The sequence below is a fragment of the Olea europaea genome, chromosome 14 (genome assembly GCF_002742605.1).
Source record: "Olea europaea var. sylvestris chromosome 14, O_europaea_v1, whole genome shotgun sequence".
In the NCBI taxonomy this organism is placed as follows: Eukaryota; Viridiplantae; Streptophyta; class Magnoliopsida; order Lamiales; family Oleaceae; genus Olea; species Olea europaea.
The window spans coordinates 4,947,088-4,956,531 of record NC_036250.1 but is presented as its reverse complement, the minus strand read 5'-3'; the positions used below and the strand labels follow the sequence as shown (position 1 = coordinate 4,956,531).

Sequence of the window (9,444 nt, the reverse complement as noted above, 5' to 3'; positions counted from 1 at the left end):
GTGTTCGATTTTAGTCTTCTTTCCTTATGATCACCAAAATGCTGCTTCTTGAGTTGCATCTTTGCCTCCAGCAGTGAGTTGGTTACTTCCTCATCTCCAGGAATTTCTTGCATCAACACCTCGTAATCTTGAATTGCAGCATCCCATCTTTCCAACTGATTTACATGAATCAGAAACAGATAAATTATCAATGACTCTGATAAATAAGCTCATACACGGTTGTTGATCAAGCATTACCTCATTTTTCCCATTGGGAAAATGAAGAAGGAAAGTAGCGGTGTCAAAGTGGACAGGCCTCTTACAGGTCGTGGATTACCGGGCTTGGGGGCGAAAAAATAATTCAAATAATTCGGGTAGTTCAGGTGAAAAATGAGACGAAAAAGGCAACTGAAGCAGAAATACGAATCGAAGCAAAAATATCATCTTTTCGAGAGGGAGAGATACCTTAGAGTTGCATTTTGCCCTGCGCAATCTGGCCTTGATGTACGAGGGATGCACATTAAGAGCTGCTGTGCAATCTTCTACTGCTTTCTCATGCTGGCCTAATTTGAATCGACAAGCAGCTCGATTGCAGAGCAGAATCGAGTTATAAGGATCATGTTCTAGTCCTTCTGTATATGCAGTAAAAGCCTCCGAAAACCTGGATTCTTTAAAATGCTGGTTACCATTTGATCGAGCCAATGCCACAAATTTAACCCTTTTTGCTATCAAACTTGATTCACGTCTTGCATCAAGTCCTACAGCATTCTGAGCAGCAGCCACAGCATCCTCAAACCTGTCAACATTTAAAAATAGACGCGCATCCTCGATGTCAGATTCAACTCTAGAGGAAATTGTACGTGACCAACATTCTACAAAAATTTCAAGTGACCTGCCGATGGCCAGGTAAACCAGGGATCGAATGATTAATAGTGCAGCAGTGGCAGAGGATCCGAAAAACTGAGTGCAGAGTGGAATGCTGAAATTTGGGCTCGTCTTGATAGCCTTATATGCCTCTTGGTGCCTACGAAGTTTCATCAGTGCCTCAACTTTCATTGCATAGATCTGTAGGAAAACGGTTAAAGAAATATTTAGCATTTTTTCATGGACATATTATGGCATAAGACTAACAGTGTGAAGTACTAACCAGTGGAGCAGAATCTGCTCCTGAGGATAGTGCAATCTGAGACTCATTCAGCAATTTTTTCCAATCTCCTAGATTCCGAGCTTCAGTACACCTGTCAAGGCACGTCTTGAGAGCTTGAGCTTGAACGATATCTTCATTACCAGCCTTGCGCCCGGAGCACTTGTAGTGACACAATGCTTTCTCGGGTTCACCCAATCTATGAGAGAAGTCGTGAAAAAATCCCTTAAGAAAAGGCTAAATCCAAGTGACATTGCAATAAACAAGATTTTAACTTTTTTTCCTTGTCAGACGGTAAATATATATTACCTTAAATACAATTTTCCTAGACGACAGTGAGCATTAAAGTACAGAGGATCTATCTGGATAGCCTCTTTACATTCAAAAACTGCATCTATGAGGCGGCCTAAAACCATCAAGGCTGCACTTTTGTTGCTATAGTAGCAAGCCTTGCTCGGATCAATAGCGATTGCTTGGTCGTATAATGCCAATGCCTCCTCGTACTTTGCTTGCTTATACTTCTCATTCCCTAAGGATTTCAAAACATCCGGATCCAATCTTTTTGATAAACTACGTAATATGTTTCCAAATCGAGGGGTCATTTCATTGGATTTCTTCATCATTTTCTCCTGAACCTCCAATCTATTTGATGCACTTTGCTTCCCCTGCTGCTTCAAGTTACCCAAATGGCCTAAAAGCATCACATTACCCGCAGAAGCTCGATACGTTGTTCCATTTGAGTCGGATTTACTTTGATCAGCAACAGTCAGGTTGAGATCACTCGAGTTGAAGGAAGTTCCCTTGGTGTGCCTTTCCGTGTTGGACGAATTCACAAGTTGAGGCGCCCCATTAGAGTTCGAATTGTTCGAGGATGACGTTGAACTTTTCGTTGCATCTGATATCCCGGTACCTTGATGATCACGAGAAGTTGAACGCTTTCTCCTAGCAGAAACAGGCTTTTCCAATGACTTTTCGATGATTTTGGACGGATTCTTATCCGATTTTAAGAATTCCAGACGTCCGATTTCACTGGAATTCTTAAGTTGCTTCCTGGAAGTTGGAGTACTTTGAAACATGACAGATTTTCTTGGTCTCAAGCTCTTTAGGTGGAAAAATGCTCCCATTAGACCACATCCCATTTCATTCTCCGCTGTATATTTTGCAGTTTCTGCCATTGTCCCTTTCTATCTCAAGATAACCCGAGGGCCTTCCTACGGGAGAATAATAAGCAAAATAAATCAGAAACTCGCATTCATGGTCGAGATAAGCGAAAATATAATTATTCTTTACACAGTCCAATGAGAATTGAACCGCATTCAAACTAATAGTAATAGGACATGAAGGGAAGTCTCAAAAACAAACGAAAAGGGAAATTTCCCATATCTTAAGAAAAGTACAGTGAGGAAAAAATCAATAAATGTGCACAAATATATAGCTTGAAAATGAAGCGTTCAATGTGATAGGTCTACCGCATATGTGATTGTATTTATACAATCTTTGGGCTGATGGAGTGGAAGCCAAGAAATCAACTTTATTTCTTTTGGCCCTGTCAAACAAATTTCAAATGGGACAAGAAAAATACTACTTTTTTTTTCCTTTCATTAGTGGAGGTCTTATCAATTGAGTTATAAAATTACTGTACTTTGAACAATTTTTTCTTCTTCTTTTTTTTCGTAAACTTTCTTTAATACCAAAGGCGTAGGACCTGTTTGGATCATATCCAGATTTTTATTCTAAAGGATCATCTATTTGCTTGACAAATGTCTCATTTCAAAAAATAAAAAATAAAAGCCTCCATTGATGCCAATTCTATTGCAATTCGTACGCGGTAAGTCTGAGCGGAAGGGAAAAGGTAAATTAAATTCTTGTTACGTTCCTCTCCAGTAACGTATAAAAACAGGCCCTCATATAACAAGAAAATATTTCGATTTTTTTTTTCAAATGCGATAGCGGTCATTGGCTATGTAAGGGAAACAAATCCAAATAATAAAACCAAGCTAAAGCTGTCATTTATTTTTTATTTTTTGTCTTTGATGCATAACCAATTGCACGCTGCCTACTTAATTTGAGTTATGGCTAATAATAATATCAATATATAAATGAAAGTGGAATCCATTTTAGGGTAACATAAAACAAGGATTATTTTAAAATTTGAAATTCAAAATATATAATTCGGAATGCAATATTTAAGTAATCATGACTAGGTTCATGTCTTCAATTTATTACACCAAATATGTGTAAAATTTGAAAAATAATAATATTATTGTCTTCATGGCACCAAATATGTATAAAAATTAAAGTAATAATAATTCAAGGAAATCAATGCTTTGATGAATTATATCGTATGTGTTATTGACAGAGAAATGTGCTTTTTCTAGTTAAAATTTGAAGTTGTTAATTTGAGTCCAGTCCTGCCACAAGGACAGGTCCAAATTTTACATGGTAATGTGAAAAAAAAAGGGGCAAGCAAAAAATGATTGCTCCTGTTTTTTCCTTCAAAGAACTGCCTTTGACCGGTAGGATAATTTAAAACCTTGTCAACAGGGTGTCAGACCCTGTCCGACAAGATTAATTGATTTGAGTCACACAACGTTTCAATTAAATTATTATATATTAGAGGAAACTTCCCAAGATTCTACTTGCCCATATATACGCTCCTTTCAACCCCGAATCTAACCTAAACTTGAGCAGTTATAATCTTAACATTTTTATAGCACTAATTTCTTCATTTTTCCTAACGTAAGAGAATCTGCTCATACACGTCCCTTTGAGCTCGAAATCTAAGTTGTGGTTGGTTATAATCCAACAGACTTGTCTGATTCCTTGCTTCATTCTCATTAGTAAGTCCTTGTTTGGTTGAGTTAAAAATCAGATTTTAATACATTTTAATAAAAGTCGATGAAATAAAAATTGCGGATTGTGAATATATGGTCAAATTTAATTATCGACCTTGACCAGCTTTTTTAGATAAATCAAATATCTTAACAGGTAACTTTAAGAGAGCTGTTACAAGAAACATAAAGGAGGAAGAATAAAATCCTGTCGGATTGGGCGACTGAATATCTATTAAGGAGGCATTCTTTTAGTCCACTCGTGCAACTGCCGACGCTCTGTGCCAGCTGCTGCATTTTTAAAGTAGTCGGTGCCGGCTTATATTTCAGCCTCATACACATGCAATTCTAACCCCAAAAACCAAATCAAGACGGCAAAATCATTACTACTCATAATGAGTTGGAACACATTTATTCTGTACTAATTAAAGTTTGATTGAGTCAATTGGTTAAGAACTTTTCAAACGTAATGAGGAGAATTGACCGTGTCAAACGTTATCTAACTCCTATATTTTAAAATTCGTTTTTCCTCAAATTGATTTTCAGCCACATTTTTTGTGAGACTCATAAATTTTATCGAGATATACTAAACGTTTGATTTTTATATGAACCAAACATGGGCTTAATTATTATTATTATTTTTTTATGATAGGGGAATCCGTTGTCGTTACCTTTCGGGCGTACACTAGGTAAACTCTCAAGTTGACGCAATAGTCTACAAACTACGACAGTCAGGTAAACCGCACTAGACAAGCTTTGTGCGACTGGCTCGATAGAAAAAGCGTTGGTAAGAGGAATCCAACTCGTGACCAAAAGTCTCCATGCTCACCTACTCCACCAACTCGACCACCCTACGAGGGGCAAACATGGGTTTAATATAGTATTTTATCATGCTTCAAAGGCATGTTTGGTCATAGTAACTAATGAGGTTGAAGAATAGATGCGTTTAATTGTGGTATTTTCGTATGCTGATTTGGGTAACAAATAAACAATATACATTTGTTTGGATTCACACAATCAATTATTGACGTTATAGAGAATTTTTGGCCATTATGAAAACAAGCATAAAAATATTGAAGATAATTTTAATATATACATGCTACCCATGTCTTAGATAGACATCTTGAAAGTAAAATTATTGGACAATACGTACCAAAAGAGAAAGACGATTATGGATCTATTTGTATTCACATACTTCAGGATTATGTCATTGATTAGTATAAGAAAATTTTCCAAACTCCTTTTTCAAAATAAGAGGAAAATCATAAGTTAGAAAACAAAAATTAGACACATTAATATGTTTTTACTCTCGTCTTTCTCAAGATGTAAAGTATGTACGACTGGTTCGGAACTATTATTTGGAATGTTGGATTACTTAATTTTTACATGAAGGAGATGCACATTTGTTTTGATGAATTATAATAAGGGCTTTTTCCCTTTTCTTACAATAAGTTGATTTTTTGTTTTATCAAAGGTATAATGGGGTGAATTTTTCGCTTGAATCATATTATTTTAAAGTGGTCGTATTTAAAAGCTCAAATAATTTTCGACAAAAAATTTCCCATATTTATAATTTACCTTAAAATAAATATTGAATTTTGAATAACTATAATGCAACATTAATAAAGGAAGAAATCTGCCTTTTCAATTTCACTTGTTCTCTTATTATACATATGGTTCATGTAGCACAATTTTTTGACCAAATGAAAAAAAGTATTTAAGTACATTTTGGAAAACTGAACGCGTGGGATATGGGAAGATCGCCCACAATCTCTGAATAAGAAGTTGTCTCAATACTTTCGATGACAACAATCTATAACCAGACAATGGAGTAATATTACACCCGACCAGTTCTTGCATTTTTAATCCTTTCAATGTTTGTTGAGACATGGGCTCAAGTAATGATGGTATTACAGTCAGGGATGAGGGACATTTGATTGCGAAGATTTTATGAAGAATTGGGATTGACGTTGGAATACATAATTTTTTCGGAGTGTCATTTGGATTGAAAACGTCCCATTAAGCATGTTCGATATTTTTTGGTCAGATTCTATCGATTAGGGCTATGAAAACGTGTTTATCTATTTTCGAATTAATTTTATATTTAATAAATTTGAAATTTATATTACGAATAAATTAGGAATTTTAATTTTCATTATCATTGTTATCTAGAGTTAGTCGTTATTTAGAGTTTAATTGTTATTCAATTTTATTTTTTTTAAACAACTTAAAATTATGAGTTACAAACCTTATGGTATATAATTCAATTTGATTATAGTAAACAGTTTTGAGAAGTTTCTCAAAATTGCTTTCTTTCTTGGCATTCATGAACCAATCAACAAATTTGAATTTTAAACGTGAGACTTCATTCTCTCCTATAAGCTTTAACTACTTTCCCTTTATGAGTTTATTTTTTCAAATCCAAAATCTCAAAAAGCTCAAACATCAGAATCTGCCCCCAAAGAAAAAAAAAAGAATGTTATTGAAGTTTGTGGAGTAACCCGAGCCACGAGTGGTGTGGGCTCTATATTTTAAAAAAAGGTTAAACTCTAACCTTAAGGGTCCCCCATCACTCTTGGTCTGGAGTATCGTGAGGGAGGTAAATCGCAGGTTATGCCTCCAAGGGTATAGGGTAGAAGGCTGCTTGTACACTTGCACTTATCCAAAAGTCAAATTCATATTTCAAGATTTGAACCCTTGACGTAACAGCCTCAAGCAAAGCTGGACTTCTCCACCTTTTCCTTTTACCACTTGGAGATGTGCCCTGGGCGCGTGTGGGCTCTATATTTTCGTACCATGGTCGGTGGTGGAGGGTACTGAATTCTCACAAACATCACAAGTAGTAGGCCAGTGATGTAAAGTGGACCAAACTTTATAGAGTATATTAAGGCTTTAGGCTAATATGGCCAATTTAAAACTACTAATCAAGCCAGAAAATGAAGATATGATAGGATTTTGGACCAACCAATTGCAATATTAAATAAAAGGTAATAAAATTAAAGCCCATTTTGTTAAATTCTTGATGAAGCAGCTTCTTATTCACGTTTGGATGATCAAAAAGAAATGCTTATTAGAGAAGGCTACAAGTGATACGTAGAGGTTGCGGAAAGTGGCGCACCGCACCTACCATGCATTTTACGTAAAGGATGAAAATTGGTCACAAGATCCAAAGCATTATTCACCCCTTTTTCTCAATCATGGTAGAATTTTGCAACTCTCCTTTTTTTTTTTTTTTTTAGTTCGCTTTAATTGTTTTAAGGTTATAGTGCAATTTTCAAAAGGATTTGATGGCAATTTTGATTAGGGACTTAAAATTGTTTTGAAAATGGTTTTAAATTGGATCTAAAAATGTTTGACCTTAAATTCAATTTTAACTAGAAATTAGATTTGATCTAAATTTTAATCTTGACCCATTTAAAAAAGACGTCGTTTATATTATAGTTAAAATTGGATTTTAACTTAAATATTAAACTTAAATTGAATTTTAATTATTTATGAGTTTTATCCTAAATTAAAAGGTTAATTCAATTTAAATTAGAGTTGGATTTTAATTTTATTTTTAATTTTAATTTTAATTATTATTCACCCCATATATTATTGAAATTATAGTTTGACTCTAATTTGACATTTAATTAGAATTTAATTTTAATTAAATTGTCTCGCCCGAAATTTTTCTTGGAATTAGAGTTGGACTATAATGCGGTATTTAATTAAAATTTAATTTTAATTAAATAAGTTCATCCTAAATCTTGAAATTAAAGTTGGACTATAATTTTACTATTTAATTGAAATTTGATTTTAATTAAATTCAACCACCTTAAGTTTTGAAATTAGAGTTCGACTCTAATTTGTTATTTAGTTAGAATTCAATTTTAATTACATAAATTCACTCTTTAATTGTGGAATTAGAATTGAACTCTAATTTAATATTTAATTGAAATTAGATTTTAATTAAATTATCCCACAAATCAAATCAATTAATTAATTTGATTAATTCATTGTTTTGATCTATTTGTCTATATTAGTGTAGATGACCTTAATTGTTATAAACTTGAAATATGCATGCTTATAATATTAGATATTATATAGTAAAGAATTTTATATGATGAATGTTTTATTAGTGAAAGATCATGGACTCGACCATGTGGATGTGTTGAATGGTTAGTTTTATTTTTGTTGATTTATGAACCTGCGAGCTCTTATTTATTTTGGACATGCAAGTCCGTTGTAATTTTGTGGCACGTTGTCCAATTATTTAGGTCTACGTGCTAATTAGTATATTAGTATAGAATATAGATAAAGGTTTTATTAATTAAAGAAACAAGAAAATGATAAAAAAATTGAGATGAAGCTTTGTATGAGTCAATGCAACACCCTCTAGGAACTGATCAAATAATGTTTCTTATGGCTCAAGAAGATTAGATAGTAAAAGTTCATAATCGTCCACGTTATATATATATAATTATGACGATGAGACCTTTACATGCAAAACCTCTCATTAAAATATTAAGTCATATTTATATTCACCTTCCATCGTTAAAATAAAAAATTAGAGTCCCCAATCGATCTCAACTTATTGAGTACACTCAGGGCTAGTCTCTTAGGGATATGTTTGACATTATGAAATATTAGATATTTCTAAATGTTGGCTTTGATTTAACTAAAGTTTATCTTTTGTTAAATACACCCAATGAAATAAATTTTAGAGGCATGATAAGCTATTACATAAGATGTGTGAAAATAAAAAATTGTTAATTTAATGATCTAAAAATTGTATGGAGACATAATTGATAATAGTATCTACCCAAATATTTTAGTAAGACTTGTTGAGTACACTTAAAATCTTAATATAATAAATGGGATCTCAATCCACTGGGAATTAAGTATGAATTCCATAAATTTATGTGAGATGGTTATAAATTTGAGTTAAATAGTGGGAGCATAATAAATTTAATAAAAGATCATGTTAAATTGATGCATTTTATATATTATTCTTTCACTTTTCGTCATTTATATTCATTGAATCACGAGTAACCATATGTATTTGAGAGACATATTGGATGCCAACAATAAAACCAAGTCTTCTTGATTGGCAACTGCAATCTAAGAATTATTCTCAGACATGAGAAAATTGGTTATGTCCTTAAGTAATCCTTTCCAGAGACACTTGCTGATAACTCAACTAAGGAATAGATGTTATAATAAATACAGTGATGACGATAGGCAAACCCCGCAGCTACTTGTACTAAAAAACAAGTAAGCGTAATTCCCCCTGAACAATAAAATAAATTCACATGGGGAGGAACGTATTTACTAGTTATATCATCCGCAATCGCCTGAATCTCGAGACGTTATCCAAACATTAATGGGTCGTGTATTAGTAGATGATATATATAGGGGCACACGATGTATTGCCAGTAGAAATCAAGACATTGGGATTGGACATGTAAATCGATTCATAACCTTTCGAGCACAACCAATATCTATTCG

General features: G+C 33.5%; 1 protein-coding gene across 1 annotated transcript in view; it reads right to left on the bottom strand.

The window, feature by feature from the left end:
• Nucleotides 1-2,595, bottom strand: part of LOC111409421 (inactive TPR repeat-containing thioredoxin TTL3-like) — a 22,339-nt gene extending 19,744 nt beyond the window's left edge. Inside the window, exons 1-5 of the mRNA XM_023039473.1 lie at nucleotides 1,433-2,595; nucleotides 1,127-1,322; nucleotides 872-1,044; nucleotides 445-775; nucleotides 6-155 (exon numbers count right to left, since the gene is read on the bottom strand). Coding sequence (XP_022895241.1) covers nucleotides 6-155; nucleotides 445-775; nucleotides 872-1,044; nucleotides 1,127-1,322; nucleotides 1,433-2,298 — 1,716 coding nt within the window. The 5' untranslated portion in view covers nucleotides 2,299-2,595. The remainder of the gene's footprint in view (nucleotides 1-5; nucleotides 156-444; nucleotides 776-871; nucleotides 1,045-1,126; nucleotides 1,323-1,432) is intronic.
• Between the last annotated feature and the right edge of the window lie 6,849 nt (nucleotides 2,596-9,444).